The 17,891-nt window shown below is 32.7% G+C and overlaps 1 protein-coding gene across 1 annotated transcript in view; it reads right to left on the bottom strand.

The window, feature by feature from the left end:
* Window positions 1-4,534: 4,534 nt before the first annotated feature.
* The window catches only part of CCDC102B (coiled-coil domain containing 102B), a 203,986-nt gene continuing 190,629 nt past the window's right edge, over window positions 4,535-17,891 (bottom strand). Inside the window, exon 7 of the mRNA XM_087438818.1 lies at window positions 4,535-4,642. Coding sequence (XP_087294944.1) covers window positions 4,535-4,642 — 108 coding nt within the window. The remainder of the gene's footprint in view (window positions 4,643-17,891) is intronic.

The following is a 17,891-nucleotide window of genomic DNA, read 5'->3' as shown; positions in this document are numbered from 1 at the left end:
AGATCTTTCAGTTTTCACTGATGATGGCTGTCAGCATAGATTCTCTGTTCGAGGGTCATCACGTTCTTAAGGAACTCAAAAAAACAAAGTTATCGTCTTATCGCAGCTGGGAAGTACACACACAAGCAGGGGTTGTAAAATCTACAGAGCAGTTAGATCTCCTGGAGGGTGCACATCTAGCTGGGTTAGTTGGTCAGAGGTCATTCCAAGTTACAATAGAGTTTTTCTTTTCTACAATATGGCTTCCCTTATGTCAACCTTGTCTTGAGCTGGTATCACTTCCTACCCTTGATCTGAAATAAGTATTGCCTTGTCACATTTTCAGAAATTATCTCATCTTCCTTTACTAGGAAGATATCTAGGCTCAAAAGAGGGGGGTTGTGATATGCGTATGTAAGTATTTTGTAGCCTCCAAATAAACATTATTTTTTCCCTTTTCTAAATAATGAGTTAGATTCTGGAAACATTAACCCCATCATACCACCACAGGAATCACTATTAAAATACATATCAAAGTACTAAGTTTTCTTTAGAAATGGATCACGTCAATAGGATCAAAATGTATTAAAATTAGGAATAACCCTTCTCTTGCTTTCCACTCCGTCTGGTGTGATGTACCCAAAGTTCAGCCACAGCGAGGAGAGCTGCGTGCCTAGCAAGGCAAGAGTGCTTGGCAGATTATTTCATGTCCCACACCAATCATAGCCTACATTTTTATTCCTAAGAATAAGCTGGGGCCAGGCCAAGACACAGAAGTCCTTTGCATTTTGGAAGAAAATGTGCACAATGTATGTGTTAGCTCTATACTAATCTTTAAAGTCTGTGTAACAGCTTCTCTGGGGATATGGGGACAATACCATATTTTCAAAAGTCTGTTTTAAAATTAATTGTCTAACAGTTCCTTTCTTCCATATATTTTTATTAACCTCTGTAAGAGCAATGTCATAAGATAAGCCTGTTGGAAACGAGGATAAATAAAGGCAAACCATTTTATGTATATATTGCTTCACATTTTACATAAATCTGTGGCACTTTACAATAAATTATTAAACTTTCCCTATTGTGACATCTTTTTCTTTAGGTTGTTCAGTATAAACTACGCTTAAGTTACTATTGTATTTTAAAATGTTTATATTTCAAGTTGGTTGATATAACAAAAATAAGACAAAGGGGTACTTTTAAAACAATATTGGGATTTCTTCATTAATGTGGTTATGAGTATTAATTCTAATTTTTGTACAATATTTAGATTTCAACTTTCTTTTATTCTGAGAGTTTTCTAGTAGTTACAATTCTAAACATTTTCCTTAAAATGACAGGTAATAACATTTAAAGAGAAAAATTCAGACATTTATTTTACTGGTTACTACCTATATTTTTATATCACAATATTGGGTCTCTGACATTTTTTTAGTCTAATATACAAGAGTTTCAGGTATGTGATGTCAGGATTATTATTATAAAATTCCATTTAGTAGAAATGTGGATAACTTTATCAAGAGATTTCAAAAGAGATAAGAACACATACCCAATAAGAGAATACAGGTTTAAGGAGTTGAAGTCAAGGGTAAGCATCATTATAATTTTAAAACTTTCTGTAAGCCATTTCCAAGATTTCTTAAAAAGAACATTTTTATTTTTGCACAGAAAATTTACTGTCTAAATGTATTTGCTCTGAGGGAAATTATCTCTTAAAAAGTAGAGAGAGAGAATATTTGTTGAATGTTTATTAAAGTCAGGTGTTGTGTCAGATATTTTCCATATATTATTTCACTCAGTCTTTGAGGGAGTATTATACAGTTCTCTCGTAAGTGGCATGCTCAAGGTCACAGAGATAATAAATAGCAAAGCGTATCTTCTGATTTAACTGGAGGAATAGGGCATGAGTAAGGGCTAATCAAAAGTTATTGTATTTGTGGTGAATTGTCTACAGAGATGGAAGGCAGCAACATCTAGGATGTCTCTATAGAGCATATGGCTCTTTCCAGAAAGCTGTGGGTCAATTTCCTCTCCTCTTGAATGAATCTACATCCACTGGGATGGCCTTGTGATGTACTTTGACCAGTAGAATCTGGGGGAAGGGGCACTGTGTGACTCCCCAGAAATCCTCTTGGAAGCCTACATCCAAGTGAAGAAACTCAAGCTTGACTACTGAGTATTGAGTGAGTATTCACTGGGGCAAGGAAGAGACCCAGCCAATAACTGCCATCCCTTGCCTCAGCTGAGGTGTCAGATACGTGAGTAGCTCGTCTTGGACATTCTGGCCCCAGTGATCTCTCTGCCGAATGCAGCTGCGAGAGTAGCTACAACCACCTCCGTTTAAAGCAAAAAAACCATCCAGCCAAACCCAGAAAACCCACAGAACTGTGATAAACAATTTTTAAGTTTTAGGCAATTAAATATTTGAGTAATTCATTTTGCAGCCAAAGATATCTCAAACATACATTGGTACCCAGAAGTGAGGTGCTACTATAACAAAAACCTAAATAGGTGGCCTGGGTTTAAGGACTACGGACAAGTAGACGCTGGAAGGACAGTGAAGAGACTGTTCATGCTGGTTGTAAGAGCAGAAGATTGTTATTGTTATTGGAGGCTGGAGCAGAAGATTGTTACTGGAGGTTGGAGAAAGGGAGACTCGTGTTATGCACTGGGCCAAGGGTTGGCAGTGTGTCACCTGTGAGTATTTGGAAACTACAACAACTATATAATAAACCTGTGGATTTAACTAACAAGATTTCTAGGCATAATGTTAAAGTGACAAATGTCTTCTTTTAGCCATGTATGATAAGCAACCAACTGTAAGAGAAAAATAAGTGAAAAAGTTAACTATTCAGTTTTCAAGTAGATTTTAGAGGAAATAGAAAAGGCAGTCTCAAAGTAAGAAACTGTCTCCAGGCAAAGATAAAATCAAATTGGCCGTAACAACTTTTGTTAAGAACTAAGAAAGACTTAAGACAGGGTTTAATAACAGTTTATAGGTAGACCAAGAATATAAAAATCTTAAGAGTATAACACATAACAATTTGACAAGCACAAAGAACAGAGAGGCCTGTCTCAAAAAGAATATAGATGTGGTTTGTGGGACATCACTGTAGTAAGTCCTGATAAGATTCATACAACTCTCAAAGGTTTAAAGAAAGTTCTACCAGGAAAGTCAACACCAGGCTAACCTAAAATAAACAGAGTTAAAATGAAAAGAGGCCTCTGCTTCCCCAACATTCTATGTCCAGGATATGGGAGAAGAGAGCTAACTGACAGCCAACATGACCACTTCTTTTGAAGAAAGGATGACCAAGAGGGCAAATAGGAATCTAGAGGGTAAAGCTAAAATCCCTTTCACCATCTGGGGAACCAGCTACCATTTAAGAAGCCCGGGCTGTACTGCTGAGTGATGAGAAACTAAGTACATGGAGAGACAGGCCCAGAATGCAGTCATTCCAGCCCATCCAGGCATCGGAGTGAAACCATCTTGCACATTGCAGCCCCAGGTGCACTCCCAGCTGAATGCAACCTCAAGAGTCGCATTCACAGAGAGCCGAAGAACCACCTTTTCAAGCACAGTCAACCCACAGAATCATGAACAGTAAGAAATCACTGTTATTTCAGCCACTAAGTTTTGGCTTAATTTGCTGCACAGCAAGATATCACTGAAACAATATCTTTGTTCCCAGCATTTAGTAGGGAAATCAGCGAGGCAGATAAGTCTTAAACCATTACCTGTGCAAACCAAATGTCCACTAAGAAAATCCCATCCCTGAATGAAGATTAATGCTCTTCTAGTGCTTTCTTCCATGCAACCGTGTCCACGTAACCTACTGTACCTTGATTGCCTCATTTGGTTTATGAGGATATCAATAGGCCCCATTACACGAGTCTCATGAAGATTAAATGAGTTAATATTTGTGAAGCACCTAGAATAATGCCAATCTCACAAATCTGAGCTTGCCCCTTCAGTCTCCTTACAATACAAATCATATTGTCTGACGCCTCTGCCCAATTTTTGCCTTGTATCAAGAATTATACCAAGTTTATTGTTACTTCTTTCAAGTGAAAACATTTTTCACACAACATGCCACCCTAACCACGTAGACAAAAAACAAGTATGCACAAGTCTATCAATTACTTAAACAAATCATTAATTTACTTGAGTACAATGGTTCTCTTATCAACTACACAGCAAATTATGTGGTTTACAACTTATTTTTTCTTGCAATTATTCTCTTTCAGCTTTACATGAAATGTATTCTGAAAGCTCCCTTTGCCTTTCAGAAATTTTACACCTTTTAGAGCGAAAGTCATTTTAAGTGATATTTAAATTGTCTTTACCATAATATGTAACATCTATTGGACAAAAAAAAAATGAAAGCCAAGCAGCTCATCAATTCAAGTATTGAGTGTCTGTAAGTTTCTTTCACTAATATTTCTAGTTAATGAAAATAAAGTTCATGATATTTGAGAAAATATGAAAAAAAAGAATCTCAAGATTTCTGTATCTAAGGTCTCAATCATGAATTCAACATATTTTGTGAAACAATTACCGGTTTTGTAAGTGCTTGAGTTTAATTTCCAAGTTTTCATTTGTTTCTTTCTGTTCATCCAGAGATCTCTGGAGCTTATGGATCTGATTCAGGAAATCATCAAGCTGAAAGCAAAGTAGAAAATACTTGAGTTAAAATGACTGAAATGAAGAAATCCTTTTAAAAAAAAGCTCTATTTTTTGTATGTTACATTCTTGTCAGTAGCTCATGCATGAGTTTCTTTTGAATATATGCATGAATATATGGGAATTTTCAATAATAGAATTAATGCATATATTCAATAATAAAATAAATATCTACATGGACTCTACAACACTTGACAAACTCTTTTCTAGCTAGGCATTCTTCCCCCACTCTTACCCTTGCCTCCCCTACCTATGTAAGTCACTCTACTGGAACTTGTGCTTATTATTCCCATGATTTTGAAAATATATAGTTCTAGCATGTATATATGTATGTATTTGTGTATATGTGTTTATATATTTAAACATAGCATATATATGTATATACACATATATGCATATATGTATGCTGCGTATATATATAATATATTGGAGCAAATTTAAATATTCTTTAAAATCTACCGTTTTCTTTTAGTTGTTTTTAACTTAAAAAAATGGGTATTGTGCTGTATGTAATCTTCTGACACTTGCTTTCTTAATAATTGCTAAGATTCATCTATGTTGGTGTCTCACTTTAGTCTATGTGTTATATTTTACATTATGGCATTGCATGAATATGCCATATTATACCACACTCCTCTCCATGAGTATTAGATCTTTTGCAGCCTTGTGCTGTTCTGAACAGGGAGGTTTACTAATTTACCTCTCAAAGGTAATTAGAAGGGATCTTGTCTGAGCACATCTTCACCAACACGATGTTGTGAGATATTAAAACTTATGTCAATCCCTGATTAATAATTATGTTCAATACCTGCTTATATTTTTATTGGCTTAATGTTTTTGTTCTTTTGTGCATATTCAGATCTGCCTATTATTCTATTTGGAGCTTTTCCTTTTCTTTTCTATATGTACACATTTATGTTATAATTTTGATACTAATCCTTTGTCAGTTATAAGTATTCCCAGTATATTCATCAAGTATATTTCAAGTTTATAACTTATTTTTCCATTTTATTTAAGAGATTTTTGGATGAATAATAGTCATTTTATTAAATAAAATTTATCAATATTTTCTCTTACAGCTGGGATGTATTAATAATGCTGAAAAAATAACTCCCTACTCAACATTTAGAGAAATATTAATCTGTATTTTCAACTAAAATTTGTTAAAGTCTTGCATTTTTCCTATAAGTCCTTGATCAAGCTGGAGTTAATTTTTATACCTAATGTGAGGTAGATATCCAACTTTATTTTTTATATATAGAAACACATTTTAACAGGTGCATACATTGAATAAACTGTTTTCCCTATTGATCTGACATATCATATCTGTCATATATAAAAATTGTATATATTCTATGTATAAAGTTTTTTTTACAAAGTCTGATTATAGGTCCTATTTTGGAGGTTAATTTATCTGACCTTTCACACTGTGAATTACTAGAGCCTTCATCATAAATCCTGATATATAATAGGATGAGCTCCCTTCTCTCAGCTATATCAAAGAAATATTAAAGATATTCTTGATTCTTCATAATTTTAGAAACAGCTTAGTAAATTTCATGAGGAACTCTATTTGTATTTAGCCTGGAATTTTATTAGTTCTATAGAATACTTTAAGTATATTTGACATCATTTCAATAGTTAATATTTTGTCCATGAACATGGTATATTTTAATTTTTTTTAGGTCAACCTTAAAGTCTCTCAATTATTATAATTTATTCATTAGAATTTTTGTACCACATTTTATTAGATTTATTTCTTGGAATTTTGTATTTTGTTATTAAAAGGGATATTTTAAAATTGTTTTTCCAAATTTTGTTTTTTATGTATAGTAATTAAGTTGTCTTATTAATTGAACTATTATTTCACAAAACTTACATTTTGCTGAACACTCTTTATAGTCCTAAAAATTAGTCTATATTTTCCTTTTTTTCTGATTGACATAATTATTTTAAAATAAGTTCTATTTTATTTTGAAATATTACTTTAAGCTTTGAAATCAAACAATTAGGGTTTGTATTACAGTTTTGTGATTTGCATCTTAGAGTAAGTTTCTTATCCACAGTGAGTCTCAAATTCCTGATCTTTAAAATGGTTGTAATAATAGCACTTATTTTACAGGCTTGCTGAGAAGATGAAGTAAGATAATACATATAGAGCACATTGTGTGGTACTGGGTATGTAGTAAGAATCCAATATATGTTAACTAATCTAAACTTGTTTTATTAGAAGGATAATTAGGATTAGAGTCTAGAGTACTTCTGAGTACTGCAATTGAGTGATGCTTGGCTAAACAGTGATGGCATCATCATGACTCGGGAATGCTAATGCAGTTAAATGAACACATACACCTAAAATGCGGAGGTCACTTTAAAGGCAGAATATTCAGCAAGGCAAAAGTAGAGAGAGCAACACTTAATCTAAGGTGATGACTGGAATGTAACAGAAATGGTAGAACCAGAAGTTAGACATTTTCAGCAAGTGCTGTGCACATGAGGATCTAATCTTACTGAAATAATATTTTCTCTCTATATTAAGTTGAAATGTGCAAGCCTTGTGAGTTGGAGTAGCATGAACCTGTCTGCAAGACGCACCTTCAACTCTTGGTTATAGACAATATCAAGTTTCTGGAAATTCGAGTTTAAGCAATGGACCCCAGCACACTCTGAACAAGCTGAGGTCTTGGTTTTGAACTGCCTTTGTTAGGAAAAAATATCTTCCTCAAGGATTATTAATTGTGTTCCTCCAATTTAACCATTAAATATTTTTAAAATGTTTTAATTAAGTTGCCAGATTGTTTTCTTCTTAGCCTGAGGGGAGGTTCCGTGGGTTCCTTAGGTTTAGATAGTTTTACTGTCCTCTCTTCCTCACAATAATTTCTAGCAACCATATCCCTCCAACTGAATATTTAAAAATCTCATGGAAATTTCCATGCATATGCAGCTTCAAGACAAAAATTTTGCCTCTCCAAGCAGATTGTTGCCCTATGGCACTATAGTAAAATAAAGTTAATAATTTTAGTTTTTAATAAAATCATAAGGTAATCAAACCTTCCTTATTATATATTATGTATGTCAAACTGCTGCATCAAAGATGAAACCCAATCCCAATTCTCTGATCCCTAGGCCAGTGTTATTCAAGTGAAATCACTTTAAATGTTAGAATTATATAGAGTTGAGTTGGTGATGTTAGTTTCCAGGGAGAAAAAAGCTATTTTTCTTCTTACCTTCATGGAGTAATACCATTCTATAAACCCTTTTCATCAATTATTTGTGCCCATGGAATGAACATTTTATTAAAGTATATCAAAACTTAACATCCAAATATTATTAATTTTATTTCTGAATTTCAAATATTCAGACATTTTTAGTAATACTCACATTTTATAGATATCCACAATTCTAAAGTCTATATACACCTAATAGAATTATTTTTATATACATTATCCAAGTTTACTTTCTTTCCATAAAAGTTTTCCCTTGTCAAACTTGTACAGGTCTTTGTAGACCTCAATTTTCTTAGTTTCTACTTTATATAGATAAATGTTGAATTAGAAATCTTCTACATTTCTCCAGTTCTAATTTTTGCTGCATTTGTTCATGCAGTATAACATGTATTTGTTAATATTAGGCTTATGTTGCATTTTAATCATTACATATTACCGGAAGTTAATTATTCAAGTCAATAGACAAAGAGTTGTCTATTTTTAGATAAATGTTACAAAAGTATTAGAATATAATTATACCCTATATGTTATTTAAAAGTTCTTATAAAATTCCATTAGGCTAAGTATACAGACTATTTTTTGCTTCTTTGGATATAGTCTTGCATATTTTCATTATTTGGGGAGGAATCAGAATGCTCATTTATGCCTTATTAAAGATTAATTTTCAGTAAGATTTTAATTCTGTTATATACGATCAACATAAAAATTAGAACAATAAAGCTAATAATAATGTTTGAATAATATCATTCTGGAACCTCAGATTATTTCACATTTTCATCTTTTTTTCCTAAATATCTACTTGGAAAAACCTCACATTTAGCATTACAGTGCCAGCTCCAAGGATAGTTCCTAAATAACTTAATTATCAATGAGATATGTTATCTTTTAAACTTTTCTCTTCATTTTATAAATTTTCAAGTTCTATTCTATCATTTTGGATTTTAACATAAAAATACCAGTTAGGGATATATGGTAACCACTTGGGAAGCTTAATCACAGACAGGTATTACTAGATATTTAATGAATATTTTGGTCCAACTATATGAAAAACAGTGGAGTTTGAATAGAGTACGATACTTAAAATAAGTAAAAGTTATTATATTCAAAATTGGAGTAATTGGAATAAATAAATTTTAATGCATTTTGGAAATGTATAACCTCATTTTTTTTTTACTCATCATGTCCTCGAGTATCTGTGAAACATCAGAAACATATAAAAACTTTTTGTACAAATATTTTTCATTACATTCATGAAAAATTCAAATTGACCTGAATGGTTATTAAAAGTATTGAGTTTAGTTATAACGCATCACTCTGATAGAACATTCTGCAGACATTAAAATGTTTATTTAGATTTCATAATGCTATTTTGTTATTTAAGTTGAGAAAAAATCTCACAATATTGTAAGTAATGCATTACATTTCTTATATAAAATTATACATTAATTAATTTAGAAAAAACAAAAATAATACCAAAATACTGGTAGGGGTGTTTAGACGTTTTGATATTTTCTAAATCTGTGCCAAGCTTTTACAAAATTTACAATAAAAAATAAACGAACTTTTAAATAAACTTGAAGGAATAAGTGCAATGCCAAGTGCCCAAAGTGTAATCCGGGCGTTCACAATCTCTCATCTGGCTGCCTCCAAGACTGGGCTAAAATGCAATTCTGACCATATTGCCCACCTGACAAACCCCTCAATAGGCCCCAGTGCCTACCAGGTGAATCTCATGGCCAGATTATCATGCAAGCCCGCCTCTAATTTCCTCTCTCATGTTACCTCTACAGGGTAATTCAGATTTCGTTGTACTCTCCAGCAACCCTGAACATTTTATAATTCGCAGCACTCAGCAGAGTGGGTTTGGTGGTGGTGGTGTTCATTTTATTTTTTCTTTCCGCATGCCTTTGCTCACATTCTACCTTCTCTCTGGAATGGACCATCGCCCTAGTCCTAAAATCCTTCAAAACAGGCTTCTTAAACTCTAACATTCTTATGAATCACCTTAGGATTTTAGTGCAAATAATGATTCAGTTGGTCTCAGGTGGGTCTCAAGATTTTTGCATTTTGTCAAGTTCCCAGGTGATACTGACGCTGCTGGTCCTTGGAACACACTGTGAGTAGAAGTCAGTACAGTGACCCTGGCCTGAACAAAGTAGCTTTCCTTAGATACTCCATTATACTGTTGCTTACCTTTATCCCTTAACTTATCGCACTAAACTATTTATAATAGTTGTTTTCTGTCTCTATCTCTCATAGACTGTGGGCTTCTCAACAGTGCTGTAGTCATATATTCTGTGTGCGTGTGTATATATGTGTATGTATGTATGTCTATGTGTGTATATATATGTGTGTGTGTGAGCGCGCATGTGTGTATATATAAACTTTAATTTACCCTGCCCCCACTTGTGCACCAGATCCCATCCTCTTTCACCTACTCAAGGACATACATAGTTTCATCAATATGCAACGCTCTCGCATATATCATCTAGTTTCTTTCGCTATTTGATCATCATTTGATCAAGGGCTTTGTACTGACTGTTCCCTCTGCCTGGAACCCTCTTTCAACAAATATCTGAGTAATTAAATCTTTATAACATCTTTCATATATTTACTCAAATCTGAAGCCAGACACTACATTTAATACTACAACCTGTCCCCAAGCAAGAGCGCTGATTTTTTTTTTTCCTGATATGGTTTATATGTTAATTGTCTCAGTCTCTTTCTGCTGGAATGCAAATCCCATGCAGAAAGGATACTCATTTTATTCATGTATGTATTTCAAGTGCTTGGAATAGTGCTTGCATGTTAAAAAAAAAAAAAAAAGATTAAATGGATGCTGGATAGGCTAAAGCAACAGACGCCCTTCCACTTTTGTTAAAAGTCTTTGCCAAGAAAGTAGACTATAATGTGAAAAATTTTATATCAATAGTATCCTAAAACTTTTGTATGCCAGATAAATCCAATTCAATATTTACTGTAAGTAGAGAATAATTGCTTTGTTCCTGTTGCTACTCTGGTAAGGCCCCAAGAAGTCTGGCTGAAATCTGGGTAGATTCCCAAAAATTTATGATTCAAGAAAAACATATTCAAACCATATCTTATAATCTGATCAAATTGGCAATAAAATAAGGTCCTAGCTATAGTCAAAGCCTTGTGATATGGAGACAATAACTTCAGCTGAAAAGCGGTTGTAATTCTTGGAATCATCCCCTGAATGACTAAATTCTATCATTGAAAAGAAAGGAAAATAAAATGAAACACAGAAAAGACTAGAAAAAGGAAAGCCTGGTAGATGCTGCAGACAATAGCACATAAATCTGATTTTTTTTGTATTATAAATCTTTATCTGAATCTAAATGGAAACTGTTGATAATCAGTTTTGATACATCTTTCCATGAGCAACGGAACAGGACCCATTCCTGTCACAGAAATTGAAGTGACATGTTGAGCGTCGGGTATTCTGGCAAGTCCTTCTGGCCAATCTGCTCCAACTCTGCTCCAGGCATCCACAGTGGGGTGTCATTATAATCTCTCCAGCTTGGAATTTGATTAAGATAATGAGGAATGATGGCACAAATTCAGATGTGTCCTGTTCACAAATTCCCTAAGCCCAACTCATGTGATGAAGAGCCTTTGTAAGGAATGAGTGGGTGTGACAACTTGCTGACTTCAAATAATTAACAGACTAAATTTTGTACAGATACTTATAATTGGAACTGAAATATTATGAACCATTTTATTAAAGATTATACCACAATATGCTTTTCACCTGAAAAAAAACAGCAAAATCAATAAGAACATTTTATTAAAACTTCTTGGTGATCTCTGACAGAAAGAGTCTGCATTTTGAGAAATTTGCTAACAATATAGGTTATGTTACATGATTCTACTTATTTTTCAACGTCATAATCAATTTTAAGTCTTTAAATACAATATCTTTATTATTACCTAAAAGGAAATTATTGGATGTTAAATTCAGTGATTCCAAGTAATTATTACTAAAGTATTCAAAATTAAAATGTGATCTCATTTTAACAGAATAGAAAATGTTTTGTGGTCTTTTAACCCATGATGATGATAGGTGTGATTTACCAGTATTATTTATGAGTTTCTTTACTGATCTTCTTTTTTTATACATATGTCATTGAATTTCTCAGGATTCTCAAGCTTTCATGAAACTGGCTACTAAATTTCCACTAAGTCCTTTCCATTTAAAGTAAGTAGCTTCATTGTCTACTGGACAATTTTTAAAATGTTTAAGAAATATTAAACAGCTAGCACTGGATAAAGGTATTGCTGAAGTAATTTATTGACCTTTGATGTCTATAAACTAACTTTTCTAATAAACTAAGGTAACAGTGCAGTTGTTGTAGATATAGGGTTAATGAAACTAATATGCGTATATCTCAGCTGAATAACTCAATCTGTGAATTAAATTCTACAGAGAAGAAAGTATAATGTTTACTTATAAGTGAATTGGTTTAATTGAGTAGTTTTATATAGAATGACACAAGGTTCAGATTTGAGAGATTCCCATTTTAAGGAAATGGGAATATATTTTTGGAAACCTGGAGACAGTTTTCTCTAAGTGGACCTTACAGTGAATGGAATGATAAAAATTACATTCCCAGTGATTTGAACCAATTATTTCCCCAAAGGCTTTATTGTCATCTTAGTGACAAAAAGCCAGAATAACTTCCCAAGTGGCTTTGTGCATTAGTGCCAGTGTTTCTTTTTCTTTGGGAATACATGTGGGTAAATCCATGATAAAGCTCAACATTCTTAACCTAAAAAAAAGTAAGCATGAGAACAAGAATAGGAAAAGAAAAACAAATTTGGAGAACTGACACTTCCTGATTTTAATACTTACTAGAAAGCTATAGTAATCAAAATAATGTTTTATTGGAAGAGGATAGACATTTAGGTTCATGGAATGAAATTGAGTCCAGAGTCCAGAAAGAAACTCTTACATATATGGTCAACTGGATTTTGACATGGGTACCAAGAGATTTCAATGGGGAAAGAATAATTTTTTCAACAAATAGTTCTGGGACAACTAGATATTCACAAGCAAGACAATGAAATGGAACTCCTACATCACCTCATTTATAAAAATTAACTCAAAATGGATCATAGACCTAAATATAAGAGCTAAAATCATAAAATTCTTAGAAGAAAACATGGGACTAAATCTTCATGGCATTGAAGTAGGTGATTTTTTTATATACAACACCGAAAGCATGAGCAGCAAAAGAAAAAAATAAATAAACAAATTAGACTTCATCAAAATTATTTTTTAAACTTTTAGACTTCAAATAAAACTATCAGGAAGTTGAAAAGACAATCTACATAAAGAGAAAAAAATATTTGCAAATCATGTATCTGAGAAGGGATGTGCATCTAGAATATACAAAAAACACAACACAATAATTTAAAAAAACCCAATTAAAAAATGGGCAAAGGCTCTGAATAAATATTTTTCCCAAGAAAATATACCACTAGCCAAGTAGTACATAAAAACATGATCAGTATCATTAGTCATTAGGGTATTTCAAATCAAAACCACAATGAGATGTCACTTCTCCTCTATAAGGATGGCTATAATCAAAAAGATGGATTCTAGTGCTGGTAAAAATGTGGAGAAATTGGAATGCTTTAAAATGTATTAACCTAGATAATCTTATTGCTTATAAGAATGTAAAATGGTGCAGCCACTTTGGAAAGTAGTTTGGCAGTCCTTAAAATGTAAACAAAGAGTTACCATATGATCCAGCAATTCCAAGGGAAATAAAAACATAATCTACACAAAAACTTGTACATGAATGTTCACAGTAGCATGATTCATAATAGCCAAAAAGTGGAAACAACCCAAATACCTATAAACTGAAGAGTGACAAAAAAATTGTGGTATATGCATACAATGGAATATTATTTGGCCATAAAAAGAATGAAGAATTGATCCATGCTACAATGTAGACGAACCTTGAAAACATACTAAGTGAAAGAAGCCAGTCACAAAAGGCCATATATTCTATGATTCCATTTATATGAAATGTCCAAAATAGGTAAATCCATAGGGATAGAAAGTAGATCAGTGGTTGCCAGGGGCTTATGGGTAAGGGAGAACAGGGAATGACAGCTAATGGATATGTAGTTTCTTTGGGGGATGATGAAAATGTTTTAAAATTAGAGTGTAGTTGTTGTACAAATCTATGATTTTACTAAAAACCATTGAATTAAACACTTTCAATGGGTGAGTTTTATGGTATGTGAATTATATCTCAAAGTTGTTAAAATAAACAAATAAAAGCAAATACAATGTGCATTTCAGTTGACGTAATATTTATATATTAAGCCAAATCAAAATTAATTCTAGGATATCTACAAAAGAATTAAGTCAATTGAATATATCCAGTGATTTCAAAGTTCTTAGGATTATCTTAAATAATTGCATCATTTGAATCTAGACTATTTCATTGCTTTATATCTATATAAAGAACTTTATAGTATTCTTTAAGAATTGGATGGATAAATGGACATTAATGCCTTAATAAGTCTAAAAAGTATTGACATGCTTTAAAATGTATTAACCTAGATAATCTTGTGATTATTGATACTTATATACAAAGCATTCTATTAAACAGTTTATTCCAGCTCAGAGCTATTTTCCTTCTTTTCTCTTTTCAATAAATTAAACCAGCATCATGGCCAGTGGGAACTAAGCACTTGACATCCAACAATGCTGATGATTCTTAATTTATACTCTGAGGGACTAATACTGAGAATTTGTTCAGGGTACCATAGCAACTGAAGAATGAAAGTGATAATATCATGTGGCAAATTTGTAGCTGAGAGAACACTTCAGGATTCCATTGGATCACCTGGGCAGCAATATTACAAGTGTTTATGATGTGGCATCTTGATAAGGGACACTGAATTGGTGTTAATTTTATCCAAATTAAAGACAACTATGGAGTATCTCTTTCCATGATGAGTAGAATATTCTCATCAAGATGTGTGACAAAATGTTAAGAGTATTTAATTTGTAACCAGTATCTCATAAGGGTTTTGATATAGATCTTTATTAAAACTGACTTCAAGTTGCATTAACCTGAGTAATATGCTAAAGTGTTTGTACAGAGAATAACAATACGTTGTCTGACATCAAAGGAAGACAAAACATTGTCAGGTAATATTAATATTAATTTTCATGACAACAGCCCTTGTATTTGATCATCTCATGATATATGTTTCCCACTTTTCTTTTTGAGAAGCTAAACAGTAGAGAATGCTAATAAAGTACCAAGGGAATGAACATTCCTTCCTTCCCTATTTTATTTTACTCAATTAACGTACAACAGATGTCTCCTTTCAGTAGGAAGCTTTTTAAGAACACTGGGCTGTGTGCCTCTTTGCCTTTGGATATTGGAATGAATTCCAGCACCATGAAACTCAATGAAAGAAATGAAATTGCCATTTTTGTCCCAACTTTCAATCTGCTTTCAGATGTTATGAACCATCAGTCTTAATCTCCAACTAACGTTGAATATAGATATAAAAATCCAGTTATTCCTCCTTATTATTTTAACCAAATAAAAGGAAATTACAAAAATATCAGTTACCAAAAGGCAAAGATGAAATGCGATTAAAATTATAAAACTCTCTTAAAAGAATTTAAACGTTAAGAACAAGAGAATTCAGTACAAAACTACTCAGTTTTACTAATTATAACATGATTTGGAAACTCTTCCTCAGAGCTCTGTACTCTAGTAGAGTACAGCCCAGTTAGTAAGACAGGGCCTGCCACACCACAGGCCATCTACACAGGTGACAATCTTTTAGTGACTCAGAGAAATCTGTTTCCACAAAGATCAGGTGAAACCTTCAAAAACACAGGAAATGGCAGTTATTATTAAGAGCCTCGTGACCTGCATCCAAAAAAACAAAAATGAAGGAAAAACAAACTGGGAACTAATGGGATATTTAAAAACTGGTAAGTACTCTTGCTTAATTGATTACAACTAAGGTTCAAACTATTATTAAAACAAAAATTAGAGCCAGCCCTGATGGCCTAGTGGTTAAAGTTCGGCATACTCCACTTTGGTGGCCCGGGGTTCAGTTCCCCGGCGGGAACTACACCACTTGTCTGTCAGTAGCCATGCTGTGGCGGCTCACACAGAAGAACTAGAAGGACTTACAACTAGAATATACAACTATGTAGTGGCGCTTTGGGGAGGAAAAAAAAAAGGAGAGGAAGATTAGCAAGAGATGTTAGCTCAGGGCGAATCTTTCCCAGCAGAAAAAAAAAAAGAGAGAGAGAATTGAATAAAAACTATTATTAAAAAACTTAGATATCCAAAATTAGAAAGAAAACTAATGATATAAAATTCAAGAAAAGGATAAGTAGAAAAGAAAAAAAAAGTCTTCAAAAGGTGTTTTATAAATAGGCAGACTACAAGAAGTAATACAGTAAGAAAGACAAATTATGTGAAGGGGAAATAAGTGATATTACGATTGGTTTATAAATCAAAGGACTAATGCTTAATTTCCCACACAGAAAAAGTAGGACATTACAATCTAGTATTTGATTTTTTTTTTTAATTTAGAAGAGAATCTCTAGGTCTCTAAAAAGGACTATAATGATAAGAAGGATAATATATGATAAACAAAAAGAATTATCTTCCTCTACAATACAAATACCTTTCCAGATTATAATTTCCAAAAATGACAGAAGCATATGCAGGGGAAATTATTTATTCTGCAACTTCTCCTTCCCCGAGATAGAAAATAAGACAAAACAAAGTAAATCCTTAAATAAGTTTCAAATAGAAAACCTTACAGTAAAATATATACTCTTCCATGTAAAAAGAAGACACTTATGGATTTGGATATGAACTTTTGCATATATAACCTATCAGCATGGTTATTGGCCACATTCTTATAGAACTTTCAAACAGCCAGATTTCTAAAAATGTTTCTGAAACAGAAATGGGCACCTTATTATTTTTTGAATTATTTTTAAGCTTCTGATTTCCAAACTTCCTGCATTTGTACACTATAATTTTAGTTATTTTGTAACTGGACCAACAGCCACATCTTTCCAGACATCTCTGCACCAAGTAACTTTGACTAATTTCCTCTGAATAATTTTGATGATTATTATGTTAAATAATCAGCATTTATAGAAATAGCTGAATTGCTTAATATAAGAGAAAAAAAGGAGTTAACTGGCACATTAGGATAAGTGTTTAAAATATAGTAAAAATATTTAAATGTTTTATTTTACATATTTCCTATCAAAAGTGTTTATGATCAAATTGCATTTTTCCCTATCTCTACTGTTAAGCTCTTTTAAATAATAGCCAGGAATGGTAAATGGAAATGTAGTCATGATTTATACAATTTGTACAGTATTAAAATATAAAGAAAACATTTCTTCCACTAAATAGTAAGTAAAATACAGCTGGCACACTCTTAGTTTAATTTAATTGCAATGCACCACTTCTAGTCATAGCATTAGTAATATTACAAAAGTCAAAGGGGACACATTAGTGCTGATGGAATAAAGATAAATAACCAATATCTAAAGAACATTCCTTAAAATAGAATTCCAATTCTGTAATATGAAAACTAATGAGAAGATAGTAAGCATTCTTTCACTAGAGTAAGATTCAGATTCTAAAATTTCAAAATATTTCTTTGCACCTTTCTTTGAACATAATTGTTGCCTATCCTCTGAGCCACTGGAACCAACTGTAAACAGTTTTATCTGCCATTTATTTTGTATAATCAATACAAAATCAACATAGTGAAAAAGGTAAAAAAATCTTAAAATTATTATGAACGTAGTTTTGACCTCACAGACCACACCTGGAAGCTGTGTAACCCAGCAACTCTCCAGCCACGAGGCAAGCAGGCAGAGTTGATTGCCCCCATAGCAGAGCCAATGGCCCTGTTCAGCCGGGGAACTTGAGTCACAAGCTGGCTTGAGTCAAGAC

Source organism: Ceratotherium simum, chromosome 14 (genome assembly GCF_057802395.1).
Source record: "Ceratotherium simum simum isolate JZ-2026a chromosome 14, ASM5780239v1, whole genome shotgun sequence".
NCBI lineage: Eukaryota > Metazoa > Chordata > Mammalia > Perissodactyla > Rhinocerotidae > Ceratotherium > Ceratotherium simum.
Note: the sequence above shows the minus strand (reverse complement) of the source record. Positions and strands in the feature narration are given on the sequence as shown.